Below are 25693 nucleotides of genomic sequence, written 5' to 3' on the forward strand. Positions count from 1 at the left end.
ATGGAATTAAACTAGAAATCAATAATAGAAAATCAACTAAAAAACTTTTTTAAATATGTGGAGATATAACAACTTATTTTTAAATAACACATGGGTTAAAGATGCAATATATCAGGAGAAACTAAAGCATATTTTGAATGAAATAAAAATTAAAAGACAAATTATCAAAATCTGTGCTATACAGCAAAAACAGTACTAAGTGAGAAATTTACTGTACCAAATGCATATATTAGAAAAAATTCTTAATTTAATCAACTTAGGGAACTGGAAAAAAGAAAGAGCAAATTAAGCCAAATAAAATAGAAGAAAATAAATAATAAAAATTGGATCAGAAATCAATGGAATAATAATCAGGATATCAATAAAGAAAATAAAAAAGCAAAAGCTGGTTCTTTGAAAGATTAATAAAATTGATATGTCTCTAGCCAGGCTAATTATGAAAAAAAAAAAGAGGGAAGACACAAATTACTACTATCAGAAATGAAAGAGAAGATATCACTATATATTCTATGAACATTAAAAGGATAATATGGTCAAAGGAGATTAAAAATGGCAGCAGAGTAAGTGGAAGCTACTGACACTCTCCTAGGACCAAACTGTAAATACAACTAAAATACAGAAAAACCACCCTGAAAAAATCAACTGAAGCCTAGCTGGAGAGAACCCGGTTAACCAAGGATGGTAAGTGGAGACCACATAGGGACTCCTGGGAAGGATGGAGGCGCAAAAGGGTTGGTCTGGCTCCCACAGGCAGCAGCCGAAAGTCGAGAAGGATATCTCAGCTATGGGGGTTCCCACTGAGACTTCTTGGGTTAAACCCCAAGCTGGGCTCCCTAGCCCAGAGAACCAGAACTGAGAAAGGAGCCCACAGAACATCTGGCTGTGGAAAGCAGCCCGGTTGCTGTCTGCCAGCCAGAAACAGGTAGAAATGCAGGCAACCTTTTAAAGGACCAACTCACAAAATTTCGTGTGCAGCCAATCATCTTGGGCTCTAGCAGAGGGAGGGCAGAGTAGACTGCAGCTTTGTGAGGTGAGTCCAGGTTTGGGGACTCTGGGGTTGGAGCTTGGAGGTGTCCTCCGTTTCCTGTGCTGAGTCACTCCCTCAACACTGCTGAGGATATTTTTCTCAGCTGACCTTAGCTATCCAGGTGGTTTTTGCCTGGAGGAAAGGCAATTAACCCAACCTGTTGGAATACTTCTCACTCCACCCTATGGTCTATAGCCTAAGGCAAATTAAGACTTAGAATAACAATCGGACTGCAAGCAGAGGCAGATCTCTGAAGGCTTTTGAGTTTTTGCCTGATCATCTGGGCCTAGGGCTAGGAAAAACAGATCCTGGTGCACAACTTGGTCTTTCCTAAAGGCACCCAGCCCCAGCAGAGGGAGGCACAACCTGTGGATTGCTCATAGTTCCAAACAGGGAACTCAAGGCCAACCAGAAACAGCATCTGACATTTTCCTGCACTAGAGATTGGGAAGTGTAGTAGATCTACCTAATATATAGACACAAACCCAAACAGGCAGCCAAAATGGGGAGACAAAAAAACAATCTCAAAATGAGAAAACAAGAGAATTCTCCAGAAGAGCTAAATGAAATGGAGATGAGAAATTTATCAGATATAGAGTTTAGAATAATGATGGCAAAGATGCTCAACAGCATGAGAAAAGATATAGTAACTATGAAAAAAGACTTGTCAGAAATAAAGAATGACATAGCACTAATAAAGGGCACAATGGAAAGAATACACAGCAGATTAGGGGAAGCTGAGGATTGGATCAGTGAATAAGAAGACAGGGTAGAAAATACCATTCAATCAGAGAACCAAAAAGAAAAAAAAAAAAAAACAATTAAAAAACAGAAAGACAGTTTAAGGGATCTGTGGAACAACATGAAACATAACAATATTTGCATAATAGGTGTAAAAGAAGAAGAAAGTGAGCAAGGGATAGAGAATCAAGAAGTAATGGCAGAAAACTTCCCTAACTTGGTGAAGAAAAAAGCCACAAAGTTCAGGAGGCAGAGAGCAAGAAGAACCCAAACAGGCCCACACTGAGACACATCAGTGGGTAGCTAAATCTCTGATATCTCTCGTAGCAATATGTTTACAGATACATCTCCTAGAGCAACGGAAACAAAGGAGAAAATAAACAAATTGAACAACATAAAAATAAAAAGCTTCTGCACAGCAAAAGAAACCATCAACAAAATGAAAAAGGAGCCCACTGTATGGGAGAATATATTTGGCAATGATACATCTGATAAAGGTATAATATCTAAAATATATAAAGAACTCATACAACTTAACAATTGGAAGACAAACAATCCAATTGAAAAATGGGCAAAGGACCTAAATAGACTCTTCTCCAAAGGGCATAGATAGATGGCCAAGAGACATATGAAAAATGCTCAAAGTCACTGATCATCAGAGAGATGCAAATTATAACAACAATGAGGTATCACCTCATACCTGTCAGAATGGCTACCATCAACAAATCAATAAATGACAAGTGCTGGCAAGGATTTGTAGAAAAGAGAACCCTCGTAGATTGCTGGTGAGAATGCAGACTGGTGCAGCTATTATGGAAAACAGTATGGCGTTTCCTCAAAAAGTAAATATGGAACTGCCATTTGACCCAGTGATCCCACTTCTAGGAATACTAATATAGTATACTAAGAGATCTGAAACACGAATCAGAAAGAATATATGAATCCCTATGTTCATAGCAGCACAGTTTATAATAGCTAAGATCTAGAAATAGCCCAAATGCCCATCAGTAGGTGAGTGGATAAAAAAGCTGTGGGACATTTATACCATGGAATACTATGCAGCAGTAGGAAAGAAGGATCTCTTCCCCTTTGAGACAGCATGGAAGGACCTGGAGAATATTATGCTAACTGAGATAAGACAATCAGAGAAAGACAAGGATCACATGATCTTACTTATATGCATAACCTAATGAACAAAATAAGCTGATGAACAAAATAGATCCAGAGACACAGAAGTATGGAACAGACTGTGGAATCTCAGATGGAAGGCGGGGGAGGGTGGGTGGAAGGGAAAAGATCAAACTAAAGAACCTGTATTAATATATGCATGACCCATGGACACAGACAATAGAATGGTGAAGGCCTGGGGTGAGGGTCAGAGGCCAGCTAGAATGGGTTCATGGGGGAAAGGGGGGGATATATGTGATACTTCCAACAATAATGATAATTTTTTTAAAAAGGATAATATGGTAATAGTATGAACACTTCCATGCTCACATATTTGATAACTGGATAAAAGGGACCAATGCCTGGAAAGACATGACTTGCCAAAACTCATTCAAGAAGAAATAGAAAATCTAAAGATGCCCATATCTATTAAGTTGAATCAATAACTTTACACATTCTCTTTCAAAAGATAGAATCAGAGGGAATATTTCTGAATTCATTCTATGAGACCAGCATTACCCGAATACAAAACCAGATAGACTTTACAAGAAAACTCCAAACCAATACCCTATCTAATAAAGAGGGAATATGCTAATTGACCCTCACACTGTTGTAAAGATGGCAGCAACCACAGCCAATAAGGAGGAAATATGCTAATTGACTGTCATGCCCTCAAAGATGGCGGTGCCCACAGCCACAAGATGGTAGCGCCCATTCCTCTCAGCCCCCAGGTGGGCCCGGTCGCTCCGTGCACCTGCCTCCGGAGTACCCCAGTCTCCTCAGGCCCCCAGTCGCCCAAGGCCAGCCCAAGGCGCAGGCAAGCCTTGGATGGCAGCTGCCCAGCTGCCCAGGACTGCCCGAGGCTCAGGTAACCGGGGCTGGCTGGGGCTTGTGCTGCCAGCAGTGGCAGCAGCAGAGGTGTGATGGGGGTGTCGCCTTCCCCTGATCACTGGGTCACCTCCTGCCCCTGAGGGCTCCCAGACTGTGAGAGGGGGCAGGCCAGGCTGAGGGACACCCCCTCCAGTGCATGAATTTCCATGCACCGGGCCTCTAGTCTTTCATAAACATAAATGCAAAAATCCTTAATAGAATATTAGCACACAGAATCCAAAAAATTATAAAAAGAATTATACACCATGACCATATGGGATTTATCCCATGTATGCAAAGCTGGCTCAACATTTGAAAATCAATGAATTAGCTGGCCAGTGTGGCTCAGTGATTCAGCATAGACCTATGAATTAAGAGGTTGTGGTTCAATTCCCAGTCAGGCACAGGTCCAGGTTGCAGGCTCCATCCCCAGTACGGGTGGTGCAGGAGGCAGCTGATCAATTATTCTCTCTCATCATTGATGTTTCTATCTCTCCCTCTTCCTTCCTCTCTGAAGTCAATAAAATACATTTTTAAAAAATCAGCAAATGTAATCTATCATATCAACAAGCTAAAAAGAAAAAAATCATGTGATCATCTGACAAAATCCAACTCACTCATGATAAACTCAGTAAACTAGGAATAGAGGGGAACTTCCTTAACTTGATAAAAAAAATCTACAAAAAAACCCACAAAAACCCTACAGACAATATCATACTAATGGTAAGAAACTACCAGTTTCCTCTTTAGATTATGAATAAGGTAAGAATGTCCCCTCTCACCACTCATTTCAACATTATACTGGAAGTCCTACTAATATAATATGTCAAGAAAAGGATGTAAAAGGTATATTCACTAGAAAAAAAATAAAAAACATAAAACTGTCTTTGTTTGCAGAGGACATGATTGTCTATGTAGAAAATATGAAAGAACTGACAAAAAAAACACACAACAAAAACAAACAAACAAACCCACCTTCTGGAATTAATAAGCTAGGTTGCAGAATATAAAGCTATTATGTAAAAGTAAGTCACTTTCTATATACTAACAACAAGCAAGTGGAATTTGAAATTAAAGACACAATATCAATTACTGTACATTAGCACCCACAAATATAATAGGCATAAATTTAACAAAATATGTACAAAATCTATATGAAGAAAAACCAAAATTCTTGTGAATGAAATCAAATAAATAAATAAATGGAGAGATAGTCCATGTTCATAGATAGGAAGAATCAATATTGTTAAAGTGTCAGTTCTTCCCAATATGATTTACAGACTCAATGCAATCCCAAGCAAAATCCCAGAAAATTATCTCATGAATATTAACAAGCTGATATAAAGTTTATATAGGGAAGCAAAAGATTCAAAATAGCTAACACAATACTGAAGAAGGAGAATAAAATTGGAGACTGACACTATCTGACTTACTATAAAGCTACAGGAACCAAGACTGTGGTATTGGTGAAAGAGTAAACAAATATATAATTTCTGTACAGTTTCCTCTATGGTCTACAGATAATGGAGTCTCTAAATTTTGAAAGGCTTTTACCACCGTCCCCAGCTTCTGACAGAGGAGTCAATTCTCTGGTTGTCCGGGAAATTGCATATGCATCCTAGCTGAGAGAATGTCACTTTCCTCCACTATATTATAAACTCCACTGAAACTGCAGCTCACCAGGTCTGTCCTGGTTTACTGCTATTTCAACCAGCATTTAGTATAGTATCTGGCATATGGCAGGTGCTCTACAAATATTTCATTAATTAATACATGAACAAAAAACAACAAAAAAGATGAACTGAGAGGACATTATACTAAGTGAGATAAGGCAGAAAGAGAAAGACAAATACCAGATGATATCACATATATGTGAAATAAAAAACAAGAAGTAAATAAAGTCAAATTCGCAGAAACAGAGAGTAGAAAAGTGGCTGCCAGGGTCTAGAGGGTGGGGGAATTAGGGAGAGGTTGGCAAAACTTTCAGTTACAAGATGAATAAGGTCTTAGGAACTGATGTATAACGGTGGCTATAGTTGATTATACTGTACTGTATAATTAAAATTTGCTAAGAGAATAGAGCTTTAATGTTCTTGCCCGGAAAAAAAAAAAAAAGGAAATATGTGAGGTGATAGATGTGTTAATTAACTTGATGGGGCATGGCTTTCACTATATATATATATATATATATATATATATATATATATATATAATCAAATTATCATGTTTTCACTTTAAATATACTTTTGTCAATTATACCTAAGTAAAACTACAAAAAAATGAGAATAATAAGATGATATAATTTAAAATCCATCAATACTTACTTAGCTTAGTATCTTCTAAATAATATCTTTCAACTGTATTATAATTTTTGTCCAACAATATTCCATGAAATGTATTCACTACAAATGCTGTTATAGAGTCAAGCAACCAAAGAATTAAGTGGTTGGCATTAGTTATGATGATTGGTTTATTTAGCAAACAATTATTTATTAAATGTTTAGCATATTTCTAGCATGGCACCAGTCACAGTACATAGACAGGGTAATTCAATGAGAAATTATCCTTTCCTTCTTAATGCCAGGTCACACTATCCTGCATGGGTAGGACCAACAGGTCATTATGACTTATCTCCTTGAAAGGTCTCAAGGCAATTCTTAACCACTTACTTCCTGGTTCACTCCAAGTCTTAGTAAAGGAATGCAAAGAGCAATTCAACCTATTGCTTTTTGACTAATTCTTTTTTCTTTTTTTAGCTTAGAACAAGTCATCTCTCCCTGCCCATATTCCCACTTTTTGAGTGGTTTCCTTTTTCCTCTGCCTCTTCCCTCTTTTATCGCATACTAAGGAAAGCCATCGCCCTGTTTTCCTGGGTGACTTTTTCATGGGTTTTATCATCTCCCACTCCTAACTTGGAGGACAGGTGGGGAAACAGACTCTTGGCCCCTGACCATGTCTTCTCATTGCTGCCTTAAATGTGAAGTTAATATCACCCATCCATTTATATCACTAACTTCTAATCACATTTGGTTTTGCATTATTCTTTAGTGTTCACTTTTACCTTCCAGGATGTATCACTTGGCTCACATAATTTCTTCCAACCATTTATTGTTTTTTTCTTTGAAATTTAAACTACATTTGCTATTATGGGAGAGAAAGTACAGTGGTTAAGAGCACAGATTCTGGGGTCACACCATTTGGGTTTGAATCCTGACTAACACTTTTAACTGTGGTTAAGGCAATTTAACATCTCTGCGCCTTAGTTTTCTCATTTGTAAAGTGAGTAATAATAACATCTACATTATAAGGATTACATAAGTTAAGACCCATAAAACACTTAAATAATCACTAACACATTAGAAAGCACTCTAAAATGCCATTATCATGATGACCTTGGTAACATTAATATCTAAATTTTAACTATTGACTTTCAACTTCTGGACATATTGGCATCCACACATAGTTCTACCTTGCACCAACTAATTTACTCCAACCTTTCAAATGTTGCATTTCTCTTTAACTAGAAAAATCCTTCCTTAGCCTTCTCACTCTTGAAAACTCCCAGAACATTTTCTCTTGCCTTAGATCACTAATTCTCTCCAGATTATTCCAAACATTAGCAACCTAACTTGGCAAGCTTTAACTCTCATAATTTCCTAATATGAGTCTTAATTAAATAGTCTAATCTTAATCTCTTCTCTCTTCTTTGAACACATACTCTTAAAATCTTTCAATGCCCAGAGACTGATATCTTACTTGTCCTTTAATAACTAAATTTATATCTCCCAGGAAGCCCTTTCCTACCATTTTAGAACATACACATTCCATCCTACGACCACCTTCCCCCCTGCCCAAACACACAAACTCACAAATCTTATATACTTTACAGAATTGCTTACCTGGGCATTTAGTGAGAATCTCTATTGTACATGCATATATGTTACCTCATCCACTCTATTATTAGCTCCTTAAAGGTAAAAACACCACCAATTGAAGCTGACAATATGCTAGGCATTCTTTTAAAGCTTCATGTTTATTGACTCATTGAATCCTTATAACCACCTTAAAAAGAAGCTACTGTCATCCTCATTTTACGTCTAAGGCAGAGAGAGGTGAAGGCAAGAAAATATCTTTGGCACAGATCTAAACATAAGAAGTATACTGTATAATCGCTGAGTGAATGAACTTACTCATATAGTTTTATAATCTTGCTCTAGTTTCATGAATGAGTTATCAACATTTATCTTGAGTCCTTCTTTGTAAATATTGCCAAATAAAGGTGCTTCATTTCTACTACTCAAGAATAAAACAGGACATGCCAAAATTAGGGGTCCAACAAATGCTTTCTAAGAGTAAACTTGGGAAGGCATCTTTTTATGGTTCTGGATGCTAGTCTGATAATAATAGTGTGAAAGCATTTGTAATTTAGTTAGGGAGCACTTGGTTCTATATGTACTTTTTGAAGTAACTTCCAAGGATTAAGTAGCATTTATCATATAGCTACCTGTGCACACAATCTCTGAAAAAGAAGCGTTGCAAGTAAAGAATGTCTATGTTGACTAACAATCAGCTATTAACTACTTGTGTGCCCTTTGGAAACTCAGATTTATGTGGAATTTCTTATCTGTAAAAAGAGGAAGCTGGGCTAGAATAAACTGGCCTTTAGGGTATTCTAAGCAGTCATTCACTTATAAAATTAGTCTCTTGGAGGGTGACTGTAAGAATGAAGGAAAATATATTAATGCAGAAGAAAATTTTCAGGAAACCAGAACCAAAGTCAGATGGGAACAGTAACTCCAAATACGCTTTGGAGAGCTGACTCTTCCACACAAAGGACTTCCAACTGTAACCAGGACTAAAAGATGGCAATGGGAAAGTTAAGGCTATTCTAGGTTGTCCCATTTTCTCATGTGCTCTTTTTCACTGTCCCTCAATTAATTTTAAAATGCAATCAAACATCCCTGAACCTGAATGCATAATGTCCAACATCAGTTAAATACATTCATTCTTTGTGGGGGAAAAAAATTCTAGTAATATACAAAGCAAATACTTTTATGAAGAATTAATTTCAGTAGGAGGAGTACAAATCTATGAATAAATAGTTGAGAATCATTTTCATCAAAAAGGCATAATAGGTGCAAAGAATCACCTGTTAGGCTTCTACAGGGAATTGTATTGTCTTGGTTAAATGTCATTTAGGTTAGTATTACTTTGGTGTAAATATATAGCCCCTTTTAGATAAAAATTCCCCACTCCCTCCTTTCCTACTTATTAGCACAAGATTCTTGAAATGCAAAAACTCAACAGAAAGCAGACATTTACATCTTTGGTTTCTTGTCTAAGTGTGACCTCAGAACTCCAGAGGTAACCCTAAACTCATTTCAGCTCATTATAAAATACTTATTGTTAAAATTCAAATGTGAAATGATCTTTAAATGCATTTTTATCTTCAAATATAAATGTGAGTGGCTGATTAGCATTTAGTGTAACTAGAAAGACAAATTAAAAAAACATTTTCTATGAAAGCACAAGTCTGAAATACACTGTGCAAGCCAGTTCAAAATCATTAGCTACATATGTAATTTAGATGACATTAAAAATATGAAAATCTTACTTAAAGCAAAATACTTCTTTAGAAACTATATTATTGTGGTGTCCAAATTTTTCATTTTCTTTAAACTGTTTACTCCTCTGTTCTCACACACTTACAAAAATATCATAAACAAAAAATTTTAAAAATTGTTTAGAATTACCATTCTTCAACTATTACATAAATATTCATGTAGGGAAAAGACAAAACCATGTAGAAAACTTGTAACTGCATCATATATATGCATATATATATATATATATATATATATATATATATATACAATTACCTATATATAATTTTGATTTTTACCATTTTTCTTTTCACCAAAAATTTAATATATACTATATATAATATAAATATATAATTAGAACAAAGCTATTTCTCTAAAGCTAAATAGTTAATGAACAATAATAGCATTGTTCCCAAGATTAATATGACTTGTGCCAAATATTGAAAATGTTAAATAGTATGCAATTATAATATCCAACTACATTCAACTTTGAGTACTATAAATAAAAACAATTATGGAAAACACCAGCATGTTTTAAATTACATGGAAATGTCTCCATTTCTTAGAAGGAAGTGATAACTGACATCTATAAAATCTTAGATGGTCTCCATTTACAGTTGGACAATCAAACAATAAAGGATCAGGAGATAGAAGCCTACCTTCCATTGCCCTTTTAAAGAAGACCTTACAGCTCCCACAGGTAAGGACACCATAATGACATCCTGATGCTTCGTCCCCACAGATTAAACAGATCTTCTGAGGTAATGACTCGAAGCTGTACTGTGGACTCTGGCTGGCTTCTGAATCCGGCCTTGAAATGCAAAACAAAGTACTCCGGTTATTTTTAGGTGCAACACTATCTAATACCAAAGTTTTCTTAACCCCAGGATTGACAGAATGAAAGGGGATTTTAAAAAATAGAACTGTTATGTACACACTTAAAAGACATGCAAATTAAATTTGCAAAGTAAACCCCTTATTTGATTCATCAGACTTACAAATTATTAGCCTTTCATCAAGTAGCAGTAAGGCAAAAGAACATTACATAACATGCATTTTTTTTTGTTGTTGTTGTTGTTCAGGCAAGCTCAATAGCACTTACCAATGCTTTGAATTCGAGTTTTGGAACTCAACCCTGCAATGACTGTTTACTCAAACAAGCTTCTGTGTCATTTTAAGGTATTGTTCAACATATTGACACCGTTTTGCCTATTCGCGGCACTTAAGATTCTCTCTCTCTTTAAAATTCCCTTGCCCCCGTATGTAAGTTACATTTCTTTTGAGAACCGGTGCGAAGAGTTGTGGTGAATCCAAACCAATATTGGAATACACCGCACTGCAGTGAATTGATATTGAAATCTCTAATTTAAAGCCTATCACACAAATTAATTTTAATCTGGAGATTCGTCTGAATATTGAACGGTTCTGGCTGCTACCCCTCCATCCAGTGCCACTCGGCAGGGGGGAAAGGTGCCCCACGGGCCGTTCTGAGGACCATCCAAAATCCGAGACGGGCATCTCCAGGAAAAGTCCTAAGAGGAGAACGCGGCCCCCGACTCGCGGCACCCTTTCCTCTCCACGCGGCTCCCCCGGAGCCAGGGTGACGCTGCAGATTTTAAGTCAGCGCTGGTCCTGCCTGGCAATCTCGCACATTTGGGGAAAAAAATGTTTTCGGGAGGCACGCTCCCAAAATGGCATATTCTGAGCACCCTTGGTGTCCCCCGAAAAAAAGTGAGCTGAGGAAGGAAGAGAAAGGAAGCCCAATTCCGGGTGGCGCCCCGCCCCGGCCACCCAGCCTCCCGCGGCCACTCGGGGGGAGCCGTGGCCGGCGCGCGGGGCCGGGGCCGCGGGCCGCTCCCCCCGGACGCGCGGGCGCCCCGCCCGGGCCCTCACCTCAGGTAGTTGAGATAGGGCGGGTAGACCGGCGCCAGCCCCTCCTTGAGCACGGCGGCGGGGTAGCCGAGCTGCGGGATCCCGTTGATGCCGAGCGGCGGGTAGAGCGCGGGGCCCGCCCCGGCGGCGCAGACGGAGGAGGCGGCGGCGGCGGGCAGGCCGTCCCGCGGCAGCACGCAGGGGCCCGCGCCCGGCGCCTTGCAGGGCTGCGGCGCGAACGGGCCCTGGTGGGGCGGCGTGGCCTCCGCCTTGTACAGCATGCACTCCAAGGCCGACCCCGACGGGGACGTGGACGCGGCGGAGGCGCCGGCGGGCGCGGCCGCCACCGCCGCTTCCCCGGGTCTGGACGACGGCGCTCGCGGAGGAAGCGGCGGCGGCGGCGCCAGCTGGAAATCCGGGAAGACGGCGGGGCTGGCCCCGGGCACCAGGTAGGGGCGCGGGGAGCGCGCGGCGGCCTCGGCGCCTCCCTCCTCCTCCTTGATCTTCAGGGCGGGCGGCTGGAAGTCCCCGTAGAGCGGGAACGCGTCGTCCTTGGGCTCGGGCTCGGGCGGGTACGCGCAGTCGGGGAAGTCGCCGGCGGCGCCCGGGGGGGACGAGGCCGAGGGGGAGCCCCGCGGCGGGGCCAAGGCGCTGACCGCCGCGGCCCCGCCGTCCGAGCTGTCCCCCTCCAGCAGCTGCCGGGTGCGGGCGGCCAGCAAGGCCGGGTTGATTGGCAGGATGGGCAGGTGGATGAAATCCATCACCATGGTGGTCACCGGGGGGCGCCCGGGCCCCGCTGGCGGGTCTTGCTCTGCCAGGGCGACCCGGGGCGCCGAAAAGCGGGCATCTTCCTTGGGGACCAGGGCGACGCTTCCTTCGGCCGCCCCGGGCGCCGGGGCCGCGGCTCCTCCCTCGGCTCGGGGCTTGCCCTTCAGGAGCGGGCCCGCCGAGCCCGGGGACACGGAGCCCCCCTCCTCCACCTCCAGCGCGGCGGGCTGCGGGGCCGGCTTCACCGCGGCCCCGGGCCAGTGCTGGTTGCCGGAGGCCGAGGGCAGCAGCGGCCGGGACGGTGACAGCCCCCTGGGCAGCGCCTTATAGGAGCCGTCGCCAGCCTTGCTCTCCGGACGGCTCATGAGCGAGGGCAACACGCCCTGGGTGGCGGGGACGACCGGGGGCCCTTCCGGAAGCTCGGGGCCGAACAGGCACCAGGGGCCGCTGGCCTCGTAGGCGGGAGGGCTGGCGTGGCTCTGCGCGGGACCCGAGGGCGCCAGGAGGGTGTCCAAGACACTGTCCAGCAGCCCGCTGTCCTTCTCGGGGGGCCTAGAGCCGCCGCCCCCGGCACCTCCTGTGGCTTCGGCTCTGGGATACACCCCCTCCACGTCTGACAGCGCCTGCTGGCCCAGCGCCTTCCCGTCGGGGTCGGGCCCCTGGCAGGGCCGAGGGAAGAGCAGCCCGCCCAGGGAGGCTGGCGCGGCGTCCGAGGTCTGGCTGGCCTGGAAGGGGCCGGCGTGCGGGCGTCCCAGCAGGGGAGAGCCGGCCTGGCTGGGGGAGGGCGCGCCGCCCACCACGTGGGGAGCCCGGGAAGCCTTTGCCTTCAGCTCTGTCATCGTGACCTGACTCCACTTCTCTCCTCCCCTGACTCTAGGGAGGAGGGATAGCGGAAGGAGGAGGGGGTGTCGGGGCAAGAGGAGCAGCTGGCGGAGAAAATAGGTGTTGAATGTGACCGGACCGGGCGGGGTTGGGGGTGGGGATGTCCACCTCCTGGGTCAGCAGGGGGCGGCGCTGGTCAGCGACTGCCCTTGCCCTCCATGTAGCCGGCAGGGGAGGGTGACGGTGGCTCCGTCCCTGGGCGGGTGGGCGAGCAGGACGGGGATTGTCGGGGTCTCCTGTGCTAACCGGGAGACTTCTCCCGGAGAGTTCTCCGACCGGAGTCTGAGGACGGGGGGGCGCAGAGTACTCACAAGTCGGCACTCCAGTGGCGGCGGCTTCCAAAGCAATTGGATGCGGCTCTGTCTCCCGGCTTTTTCTCCGGCTTCAAACCGGCGCCTGCCGCGCAGCTCCCCACCCCTGGCTGCGCCCCACGTCCCTTCTCGCTAACACCCTGAGGCTGCTTGGACCCCTCAGGTGCAGCCCGGGGTCCGGAGGAGCGGCGTTTCTGCCGGCTCCCTGTAGTTGGCGACAGTGCTCGCTGCAGCTCACTTTTCTGGGCAGTCCAAGAAACTCCCGAGGTTTGCAGATTCCACTCCAATGCCCAGGGAAACGTCGTCTCATTGAGAAGGCTGCGCTCACACACCAGATCCTCGCTCACTCCAAGGGTACAGGGCTTACCTCGAGAGCAGTGACGGCTCGTGGCTGGCCCCACAGCTTTCTAATAACGACTCCGCCCCATCTGGAAGCCCCGCCCAAAGCCCCTCCCTACCCCAGTTACGGACCTGATCTGAAATTCTGGACGTGGTATTCCCAAAGGCTAGTCTGAATTCCACTCTGAATAGCAAGCAGGTGCTGTGAGATGGCACTTCGTCGGTGTATTAGATTTTGTACTGCCAGCTAAGAATTATGCCCAATCCAACTGGAAAAAAACAAACGGATTCCATCAACAGCTGGATTTTCAGGATTTCAGTTTTGTAGAAATTTTAACATGGAGGGAGATATTTGGCTATATTATATTGTAGAATAAATGTATCGAGGATGGCCCTAACCGGTTTGGTTCAGTGGGTAGAGCGTCGGTCTGCAGACTGAAGGGTCCCAGGTTCGATTCCGGTCAAGGGCATGTACCTTGGTTGCGGGCACATCCCCAGTTGGAGGTGTGCAAGGGGCAGCTGATCGATGTTTCTCCCTCATCGATGTTTCTAACTCTCTTCCCCTCTCCCTTCCTCTCTGTAAAAAAAAAACCACAATAAAATGTATTTTTAAAAATGTATCAAGGATGATCCTAAATAATATATGAGGTTCTCCCTCTCTCTTATGACTTCCATAAAAGTGAGTACTTCCAAATTTCTCTTACCACAGTCAACATGTCCTGCCCCTCTCGGACAATGTGGCAGAGGTCTGGGTGTGGAAGACCGCTGACAACACCTCTCTACCTACGAGGAAAGTTTGGATGTTGTTTGTCATTAATTTGTCCTGAGGAATTCATTCCAAGTTTGCTTTAACTTTAGTTTATACAGAGGTGGGCAAAAGTAGGTTTACAGTTGTGAGCATGGGAAACAGTTTATTCTTGTACCATTATTTATTAATTATTGTGTTACTAGTGGCCCAGTGCACAGATTTGTGCACATTGAAAGGAAATTAATTAGAAGAAATATTTTAATATCGCTATTTGCCCTTTCTCTATAATAGAAATGTCAACAAAAACAACCAAATTCACAATCGACAGTGACAGATCAAAACACAAGCCTGCGACTGGCACCAGCGAGAGCTTTATATGTATCATGCATGCGCGAGTCAACGTTTATTTTATTTTATTTTATTTTATTTTATTTTTAATATATTATATTGATTTTTACAGAGAGGAAGGGAGAGGAATAGAGAGTTAGAAACATCGATCAGCTGCCTCCTGCACAGGCCCCACTGGGGATGTGCCCTCAACCAAGGTACATGCCCTTGACCAGAATCGAACCTGGGACCCTTCAGTCCGCAGGCTGACGCTCTAGCCACTGAGCCAAACCGGTTAGGGCAATGTTTATTTTTTAATTGCCAGTGAGCATCATATGTACTGGCCAGTTGGTCGGGTGATCGGATGGACGGACGGTCAGTCACTTAGCCTTTTATATATATAGACTAGAGGCCCAGTGCACGAAATTCGTGCACAGAGGGGGTTTGTCCCTCAGCCCAGCCTGTACCCTCTCCAATATGGGATCCCTCTCACAATCCAGGACTGCTGGCTCCCAACTGCTCGCCTGCCTGCCTTCCTGATTGCCCCTAACCGCTTCTGCCTGCCAGCCTGATCACCCCCTAACCACTCTGCTGCCAGCCTGTTTGCCCCCAACTTCCCTCCTCTGCCAGCCTGGTCACCCCTAACTGCCCTCTCCTGCAGGGTTGATCACCTCCAACTGCCCTCCCTTGCAGGCCTGGTCCTTCTCAACTGCCCTCCCTTGCAGGCCGGGTGCCTCCCAAATGCCCTCCCCTGCTGGCCATCTTGTGGTGGCCATCTTGTGTCCACATGGGGGCAGGATCTTTGACCACATGGGGGCAGCTATATTGTGTGTTGCAGTGATGATCAATCTGCATATTACTCTTTTATTAGATAGGATAGAGTCCTGGTACAGGGGTGAGGGCCAGCTGGTTTGCCCTGAAGGGTGTCACAGATAAGGGTGGGGGTTCCCTTGGGGTGTGGGGTGGCCTGAGCGAGGGGCCTGTGGTGGTTTGCAGGCTGGCCATGCCCCCTGGCAACCCAAGCAGAGGCCCTGGTATCTGGAATTTATTTTCCTTCTACAATTGAAACTTTGTAGCCTGGAGCGGAGCCAAGCCTGAGGCTCCCTCCGAGGCCAGCAGCCATTTGTGTTGGGGTTATAATTGAAACTTTGTTGCCTTAAGCGGGTGGTCCTGGCCAGGGTGTGTGGAAAGCTTTGCTTCCCCTGTTGCTGGCGGCAACCCTGCCTGCTCTCTCAAGCTCCGTTCTGCTGCCATTTGTTTGAATTTGTTTACCTTCTATAATTAAAACTTTGTAGCTTGAGTGGAGGCTTATGCCTGGCAAGGGCAGGCGGAAAGCTTGGCTTCCTCTGTTACCTAGGAAACCTTGCTCTCTGTGGCTGTAGCCATCTTGGTTTGGGTTAATTTGCATGCTCGCTCTGATTGGATGGTGGGTGTGGCTTGTGGGTGTGTTGGCGGTATGGTCAATTTGCATATTTGTCTGTTATTAGGTAGGATTTTTCCATACAAACAACTGTAAACCTACTTTTACCCACCCCTGTATCCTGCTGCTAAATTATAAGTTTCTTAAAAGAGATGTTGAACAGTATTTTCTCTCTTCAACATTATTATTCTTGAAAATAATTACCTTTGAGTTTTTACAGCACCTCTTAATTCATAAAGATGTGGTAGAGAGAGGGGGAGATTACTACAATATATTTGAGATACAGAGTTAAACTAATAATCTCTGTGCTGAACCTAAGACCAGTGGGTATCTTGACATCATATGAAATATACCATGTTCAAAACTGAAAGTTCATTTGGAAAATTCCTTTGGAAAATTCCTTTGGAAAATTCCTTTGAAAAATCATTTGGAAAGTTCCTCAAGGTTCTCTCTCTGCCGATGCCCCACAGGTTCTCTCGGCCAGGTGTACAGAGTACAGTGGAAGACACAGAGACTCCAGGATGGGCAAAGCCAGTAGAGGTAAAGAGCCTGGATCCCTGAATGACCTGAGGAGTGTCTATATGAGTGAGAAATATAACACCTATATGATGTTAGGTGACTGGATTTTGGAATTGATTCCAGCAGTTAGCTTACTCTGACTAATTTTAGACATAAAGGATTAGGCATGTAGAGGAGGGGTGAAGAGAATTCCAAGAAGCAGATATAACATGTTCACAGGACCTCAAATAGGAACTGCAGTGAGGCCATTATGGATAGGGGATGAGGCTAGAGAGGTCAACTAGTTCATTATTATTAACTAGTGGCCCTGCGCACTCGTAGCTCACTGCCCCGCCCTCCTGATGATCGGTCATTACTGTCATGGTGTAACGACCATTTGCATATTACCTCTTTATTATATAGGATGCTGTTATTGCTGTTTTTATGCTTTCATCTTTCCAATCCATTCAAGATGCTTTAATGAGTATAATCCACATACCAAATAGTTCACTCACTTTCAAATGGAATCAAACCCAGGACCCTTTAGTCCGCAGGCCCAAGCTCTATCCACGGAACCAAACCAGCTAGGGCTATTTTATTTTTTTTAATTATTTTTAAAAATACTTTTTTATTGATTTCAGAGAGGAAGGCAGAGGGAGAGAGAGAGAAAGAAACATCAATGATGAGTGAGAATCATTGATCAGCTGCCTCCTACATGCCCTACACTAGGGATTGTGCCTGCAATCTGGGCATGTGCCCTGACTGGGAATCAGTGACCACCTGTTCATTGGTCGATGCTCAACCACCGAGGCCCGCCAGCTGGGCTATTTTATTTTTTAAAATACATTTTTATTGATTTCAGAGAGGAAAGAAGAGGGAGAGAGAAGTAGAAACATCAATGTTGAGAGAGAATCATAGATCAGCTGTCTCCTGAATGCCCCACACTGGGGATCACGCCCACAACCCAGGCATATGTGCTGACCTGGAATCAAACCAGTGACCTCTTGGTGCATGGGATGATGCTCAAGCAACTGGGCCACACCAGCCAGGGCATTTCTTATTTTCTTGCATTACAAGATACTCTGGACACATCTTGTGTATTTCCTGCCTTAGTCGAAGAATCACCCATTTATTGGAAAATGATATTATATGTGAAAATCTGGATGCTAAATTTATTTACCTTCATTTTTATTTCTTAGAATTTTATATAATGCAGCATATGCTTTTTTCATCGTTTATTTCACTCAGCATAATTATTTTAAGATTTATCTGTATTGTAGTATGTGTCATTCATTTGTTCTGAGTAGTAATAGTAATCCATTGTATGCATATACTACTGTTTATCCATTTACCTGTTGATGAACATTTGGATTGTTTCAAGTTTTTTGATATTATAAATAAAGCTACTGTTCAAATGTGTGCACAAGTTTTGTATCAACATATGTTTTAGTTTCTCCTGGGTAAATACCTACAAATGAAATGCCTGGATAAATTAGTAGATGTATATTTAACTACTAAACAATTTTCCAAAGTGGTTGTATCACCTTACATTCTCACCAGTAGTTTATTTCAGTTCTAATTCTCCCATATATTGGTATGATCAGTATTTTTAATTTTAGCAATTTTAATAGATATGTAGTGGTATCTCATTGTGGTATTAATTGCATTTCCCTAATGACTGACACTGATTATCTTTTCATGTGCTTATCTGCCCTCTCCCTATCTTTGTCAAGTTTGATTCTTTAAAATTGAATTTTTATTTCCTTATTATTGAATTTTGAAAGTTCATTATGAATTCTGACGCAAGTCCATTGTCACATATGTGATTAGAAAATATTTTTTCATAGTCCATGCCTTATCTTAAGTTCTCAACACTGTCCTTTGAAGAGCAGATGTTTTAATATTGATAGTGTAATTTATCAATTTATATTTTTATGAATTGCGATTTTGGTGTCATAATTAAAAATCTTTGCCAAACCCAAGGTCACAAAGTTTACTACTGTGTTTTCTTCTGGTTTTATAGTTTTAGGTTTTACATTTATATATACACTGAGTGGCCAGATTATTATGATCTCTGAACGCATAATAATCTGGCCACTCGTGTGTGTGTGTGTGTGTGTGTGTGTGTGTGTGTGTGTGTGTATGAGGCCCAGTGCATGAATTTGTGCATGTGCATGGGTGGGGTCCCGGCAGTCTGGCCAGGGGGAGGGCACATGGGCAGTTGGCCGGTCTGCCTGCTGGTCAAACTCCTGGTCAAGGGGACAATTTGCATATTAGCCTTTTATTATATAGAATATCCTATATAATGAAAGCCTAATATGCAAATCGACCAAACAGCAGAAAGACGGGGGGTGGGGTGGGAGGGGGTGCAGGGCCATCGAGTGGGCGGCGCCAGGCCAGCCAAGGCAGGTGCCAGTGGGAAGAGGGAGGGGACGGTGATTAGGGGGTGGCGGCTGGCAGCGGGGGTGGGGCGATGGGGGGAAGCCAGCTGCTCGCTGGCGGGCGCCATCACCCTATCAGCCCACCACTAAGGATGTCCGACTGATGGCTTAGGCCCGCTCCCCATATATATATGAATCATTTTAAGTTACTTTTGTTGGTGTTGTTAATCCTCACCTGAGGATATTTTTCCATTGACTTTTAGAGCGAGTGGAAGGGAGGGAAAGAGACAGAGAGAGAAAAACATTGATATGAGAGAGACACATTGATTGATTGCCTTCCCCAACCAAGGCCCCGGCCTGCAACCGAGGTACATGACCTTGACCAGAATGGAAGCTAGGACTCTTCAGTTCAAGGGCCCATGCTCTATCACTGAGCCAGACTGGCTAGGGCTAAGTTATTTTTTAATATAGTGTGAGGGGTAGATCAAAGTTCTCTTTTTGCCTATGGATATCCACTTGTTCTGGCACCATTTGCTGAAAAGAATACCCTTCCTCCATTTAATTGCTTTGTATCTTTGTTGAAAATCAGTTATTTACATATGTGGGTGTTTTTCTAGACTTTCCATTTTGTCTTATTGTCTATTTTACTATCTTTATGTATAATTGCTATAGCTGTGTAGGTCTTGGATACTTGAAGTGTTACTGTTCAACTTATTCTTCTTTCTCAAAGTTGCTTTGTTTATTCTAGGTCCTTTGCATTTCCACATGAATTTTAGAATGCTGCAATATGGATTGGGATTGAATTGAAATAGATTGATTTGAAGAGGAATTGATGTCTTATCAACAATAAGTTTTCCATCTTCCCATGAAGATGATATACTAGTATATCTCCATTTCTTTAGGCTTAATTTTTCTTAGCAATAGTTTGAACCTTTCACGTTATAGGTCTTTCACAACTTTTGTCAGATATATCTCCAATTATTTCATATTTTCGATGCTATTATAAATGGTGTCTAGATAAGTTTTCTATTGCTGAGAAAATAATACCACAAACTTAATGGCTTAAATATCACACAGTGATTACCTCACAGTTTACATGGGTCAAGGGTCTAGGAATGGGTTAGTTGGATCCACTGCTCAGGACTCAATGGGTCAGCCAAGGCTGCATTCCCATCTGAGGCTCAGGGTGCTTCTCCAGTTCATTCAGGTGGGCTGCAGATGTCAGGTCCTTGTAGCTTTTGAACTCCTGGCTGCTTCCATCTTCTTTGAGGCCAGCAAGAGAAATGTATTCATGCTTTTTGAAGGTTTCATTTGATTAAGTCAGACCCAACCAGACAAGCTCCATTTTGATGAACTCAAAATAAACTGATTTGGGAGATCTTAATTACATCTGTAAATTAACTTTTGCCATGGGTGTAACTTAATCATGAAGTGAAATCCATCATTTTGATAATGTCCTTCGCATTCCAGTGGATGAAATGATATAAGTCATGTACACTATTGGGAGGGAATTTTGGAGACCATTTTATAATTATGCCTACTTTTGGTTTCATATTGTACATTTCTAGTGCTACGAAATACAATTGATTTTTTAATTGGAGAGATGAAGGTGGGCGTGACCGGTGGTTTCCTGATTTAGTAGAGAGGGTGGGGTGGAGGGAAACCATTCAGTCTTTTATTATTAAGTATGATTTCCATTTTGTCTTATTGTCTATTTGACTATCTTTAGGTATAACTTTTTTCATAGATTCCTGAAATTTTTTTCATAGATTCCTCTTATCAGATTGCAGAAATACCATTCAATTTTTAGTTTGTTGAACAGTTGATTAGGAATAGATGCAGTTTTTTTGTCAAATGATCGTTGTGGAGTTGTTGATATTTCACACTTTTTCTCTTTTAGTTTGTTAATATGGTGAATTACAGTAATTGAGTTTGAATGTTAAATTAACCTTGTATTTATTATCCTCTATTCCTGAGATAAACCCTACTAAGTTAAGATGTAAGCATATATATATATATATATATATATATATATATATATATATATATATCTTTTTACTTGTTAAAAACGTGTTTACAATCTTAAAATCTTCCTTCATGAGGAATATTGGTCTGTTCTCTTTTCTTATGACTGTCAGGTTTTTGTATAATAAATTCCAACAAATAAATGGCATACTTTTATATTAATAGAATAAAATAAAAATTAAATTTAAGGTCTCCACAAATGCAAGTATTTTGGCATATGCTGCTCTTTGGTTTTGTGTCTCCACTATGGCATTGGGCATAGTCTGCAAAGAAGGCTTCCTCAAACTTGAAAAGATGATTGACTTTTGTCAAGTCTACTCCAGCTTTTATAGCGAATGAAAGAATCATTCATTCATGTTACAAATAACTGCTTACAATATGTCGTTACACAGTTTGCTCTGTATGTTATTTTATAATATATATATATATATACATTTTTACACTATAACATTCAATGCTAATAAAACTTCATGATATAAGTACTATTATCTCAATTTTTCAAATGAGAAAATTGAAACCTAAAATTTTAGATCTAGTAATTAGTAGAGCCAGAAATCACTACTAGGGCTTTGATTTCAAATCTAGTGCTGTTTCCACTTTACTCATTGTGTTTCTGTTTAAAACAGTTCAAGGTGTTGGGTAGTTGACAAGGTACATGGAATAGTGTAGAAACATTTACTTGATATGAGGCCACAGAAATATGTGCACATTCAGAAAGGCATGTTGGGTCACACAGACCAGTGATTTGGTTAGGTTTGGAATTTTTTTATTGTTTATACAACTTTGAGAACTAGAGTTCTTCTGTATTTACAAAGAGATGATTGTAGTTGAAAGTTGGCACTTGATGTGAGTACATTAAGGTCACTTCTCTGACTTACCTACTTGACACACTCCCTGGGTTAGTAATCCAGTGCCCCATACAGGTCTTGGCTTATTCAGGTCTCTCCAAGATGTACTGACTACCCACAAATGTAAACTTTTTATATCTATGTCAGGTAGAATATATTTTGGCTCTCAGTAACAGGGTACTCAACAAAAAATTATTTATATTACAGACATTTATATTACAGACATCTCACATGACAAGAAATCTGGAGGAAAGTAGTTCTTGGGTTGGTTAATAAGTTGCTCAGTAATATACTCAAGGTCCCAAACTCTCCATCTTTCCAGTCAGCTAGTGTCAGAGGCTTGGTTTTCTTTCTTTCTTTTTTGTTCTCTAGTGCCCAAAGATGGCTATTGAAGCTACAGGCATCAAAATCTCATGGAAGTGCATCCAAAATTATGCATAAGAAGAGTTTTCCTGGAATGTTTTGTCTTCTTTTTTATAAATCAATGAAGAAAACCTTATCCAGAAGGTGACCCCACAGATATCCTATCAAGATATTGTCTAGAATTGGGTCATCTGCCCACCACTAAACTGGTAACTCAAAGGAGAACTTGATGTGAGTAATTGTGATTCATCTTCTACAGCTGAGTGTATAGCTCTGCGTACTTTGCTACCAATATGTGAACAAAATTGGGGTTCTATTTAAAAGGAATGGAAGTAGGGATATGGCTAATGGGAATTACAAGAAACAGTATCTGATATGATGCCAAAGGCCAATTTCCCACAGAATCCTAAATGACATTTGATTTAAACGGAGAAAGAAATGTACACTAATGTTTGAATGAATTTAATAGCCCTCATGTAATAAAGCAAGTCATAATCATTTTGTTGATGGAGGGTCTTCCCTTCAATTTGTAAGAAACACAACATCTGGGTCGGGCCCCTGGCGCTGCGTTACTGCAAGAACGAGTCGGGAAGCCTCTCCAACGGCATGTGGGCACAATTCCATGTCAGTGCAGGACTATCAGGATCTGATAGACCGACAATGGCAAAGAAGTGGGAGATACGTGTACAAGCCTGTGATGAATCAAACGTGGTTGTCTTCAATACACGATAAGGTGCCAATCTGTACAGTTCCAGCCATCAAAATCTCACAAGAAGGTTTAAAAAAAAAGTTGAAATTTCTGGCTAAAGGGGAAATTTCCAAAGGAAATTGTGAGGATGAGCCTATGGAGCCCACCATGGAGGATGCCTCCCCCAGTGACATGGCATTAATAAATAAATTGGGTATACAGTGTGACCTCAGAAAGCTCAGTGATAACCTCAAAGAGAGCTTAGAGAGGGAAGCAAAGAAGGAAGGGAAAAGCACAAAGAAAGAGGAATCTAATGAATTTACTCAGTCACAAGACAAAAAAGAGGAGTTGGACTTGGGGGAACCGTCCCACGCAGTGCACACGGAAGGGCACACGGTTCCTAAGCCAGACAAAGGGGTAGATTTGAATAAGCCTCTATGTCAAAAAGCAAAGGAAATCTGGAAGGAGAGGAAGAGGTTAAAGCTCATGCTGCAGAGCCCGGCCGGGCGTCCGAGGACTTCCAGGCTCCACGGGAATCAAAAGCCAAACCCAGCCAGCCCAAATCGCTGGAAGAGTTAATGTTTGAATCTTTACCAGAGGATGCATCACATGAGTTAGAGCTGAGGGTGGTGAGATCACCTCCACCAAGTTCTCAAAGTCACAATGCTGGAGTCGTTCCAGGTATACACACGTTACCAGGTATATAAAGGTTCACAACCACTTACCTGAGGAGCCCACGGTCAGCCAGTTCACAGGATTCCTTTGCACCTCACCTTTGGAGCCAGAGAATCCCCCGAAAGGACCAGATTGTGGGCTATGGCTCATTTCACCGGCAGTACTGGCTGGACCGAAAGATCATCGCTGTGGGGGTGATTGACATCCTTCCATACTGTGTGTCCTCTGTGTATTTGTACTATGATCCTGATTATTCGTTTCTGTGCTTGGGTGTCCACCATGTACTACGAGAAATTGCTTTCACTAGGCAACTTCATGAAAAAGTATCTCAACTCAGCTATTATTATATGGGTTTCTACATTCATTCGTGTCCCAAGATGACATATAAGGGTCATTACACACCTTCCGACTGGCTGTGTCCTGAGACATAAATTTGGGTGCCCATCCAGCAGTGCCTGCCTTCCCTTGAGAACTCCAAGTACTGCGGTTTCAACCAGGACCCCAAAGCAGGGATGAAGGTCACAGCAGGGACCCTGATCGGCTGCAGGTGTTGTACAAGAAAGCCATAATGCCTTACGGTGTTTTTAAGGAGCAGCATTGGGAGCGGGGCGAGGAGGCCGCCACACTGCAGTATGCCAGCCTCGTGTGGGCTAGGCATGCTCCCAGCAGATGCTGCTCTTCGGGAACTGAGCCGGCTGTGGGAATCCCTGCCCGCCTGCAAATCTTTCTTATTTTGACTATTATATGGCTTTTCTAAAAGATTTTGTGGCAATGTACTTGAAAGATTTAAAAAAGTATGTTATGACTGAGCTCCATAATTGGGGTTTATCATTTCAGAAGTTTGTTTTTGTTTGTTTGTTTGTTTATGCACTGGGGGAGGGGGGGTGTCCCTCAGCCCGGCCTGCGCACTCTCGCAGTCTGGGAGCCCTTGGGGGGATGTCCGACTGCTGGCTTAGGCCCATTCCCCATGGGGAGCGGGCCTAAGCAGTCAGTTAGACATCCTTAGTGCTGCCGTGGAGGCGGGAGAGGCTTCCGCCACCGCAGCTGTGCTCGCCAGCTGTGAGCCCGGCTTCTGGCTGAGGGGGCGCACTGACCACCAGGGGGCAGCTCCTGCATAGAGCGTCTGCCCCTGGTGGTCAGTGAGCGTCATAGTGACTGGTCGTTCTGCTGTTCGGTCGATTTGCATATTAGCCTTTTATTATATAGGATTATAGATGTCTCCCATTTCCCCCCTTTGCCCTCCAGCCAGCTCCCACCCCACCCGAGGCCTTCACCACACTATTGACTCTGTCAATGGGCTATGCATATCCTACCTAATAATAGAGTAACATGCAAAGTGACCCCACCTTCGCTATGCCTAAGCCACGCCCACCAACCAATCAGGGCAAGTATGCAAATTAACCCAACAAAGATGGCGGTTAATTTGCATATCAAGACAGCATAGAAAGAAGCGAAGCTGCGAAGAAGCAAGCAGGCAGGGCAGCGAAGAAGGGAGGCAAGCCGGTGCTGCCTGACTTAGCCTGATTGGTCCAGGCCGCCATGGACCCGGTAAGCCTGGTGGGCAGCACCTGATGTCACCCACAAGGTCCAGGCCATGAGAGTGACTGGGCAGACTCGGCAGGCAGCACCTGACGCTGTCCGCGGGGTCCAGGCAGTAATCGGGACCAGGCAGGCCCAGCGGACAGCGCCGACATCACCCGCAGGACCAGGAAGCCATTGGGACTAAGCATGCCAGCTGTCCGCGGGGTCCAGGGGGCAATCCGGTAGGGCAGGCGGCATGGACAGCGCCTGATGTCACCCGCGGTGTCCAGGCGGCAATCGGGACTGGGCTGGCCCGGCAGATGGCTCCTGACGTCGCCCGCAGGGTCCAGTCTTTGATCAGAACCGGGCAGTTTCAGCAGGCAGCGCCTGACACTGCTCGCGGGGTCCAGCGGGAGATCAGGACCTGGCATGTGGCATGGACAGCGCCTGACGCTGCCCATGGGGTCCAGGGTGCTATCGGGACCAGTCAGGCAGCATGGACAGCACCTGACTCTACCCGCGGGGTCCAGGGGGAGATTGGGATGGGGCAGGCGGCATGGACAGCGGCTGATACTACCCACGGGGTCCAGGCGGCGATCGGGACCGGGCAGGTGGCATG

At 43.4% G+C, this 25693-nt stretch overlaps 2 protein-coding genes and 1 pseudogene across 4 annotated transcripts in view; 2 read left to right on the forward strand and 1 right to left on the reverse strand.

The window, feature by feature from the left end:
• The window catches only part of PGR (progesterone receptor), a 75286-nt gene extending 61608 nt beyond the window's left edge, over positions 1 to 13678 (reverse strand). For both annotated transcript variants that reach the window (XM_079788944.1, XM_079788943.1), the window contains exons 1-2: positions 11302 to 13678; positions 10068 to 10219 (exon numbers count right to left, since the gene is read on the reverse strand). In XM_079788944.1, coding sequence (XP_079645070.1) covers positions 10068 to 10219; positions 11302 to 12887 — 1738 coding nt within the window. In that variant the 5' untranslated portion in view covers positions 12888 to 13678. The remainder of the gene's footprint in view (positions 1 to 10067; positions 10220 to 11301) is intronic.
• Positions 11100 to 25693, forward strand: part of LOC307110182 (uncharacterized protein) — a gene marked incomplete at its 5' end in the record, with an annotated part of 131446 nt that continues 116852 nt past the window's right edge. The window contains one exon of the mRNA XM_079789189.1: positions 11100 to 11729. Within this exon, the coding sequence (XP_079645315.1) occupies positions 11100 to 11729 (630 nt within the window). The remainder of the gene's footprint in view (positions 11730 to 25693) is intronic.
• Positions 22767 to 24243, forward strand: LOC307110347 (arginyl-tRNA--protein transferase 1-like; annotated as a pseudogene). Its single transcript has one exon. The product of its transcript is annotated as an arginyl-tRNA--protein transferase 1-like (transcript).

Source organism: Cnephaeus nilssonii (assembly GCF_951640355.1).
Source record: "Cnephaeus nilssonii genome assembly, chromosome: 13".
NCBI classification, from domain to species: domain Eukaryota; kingdom Metazoa; phylum Chordata; class Mammalia; order Chiroptera; family Vespertilionidae; genus Cnephaeus; species Cnephaeus nilssonii.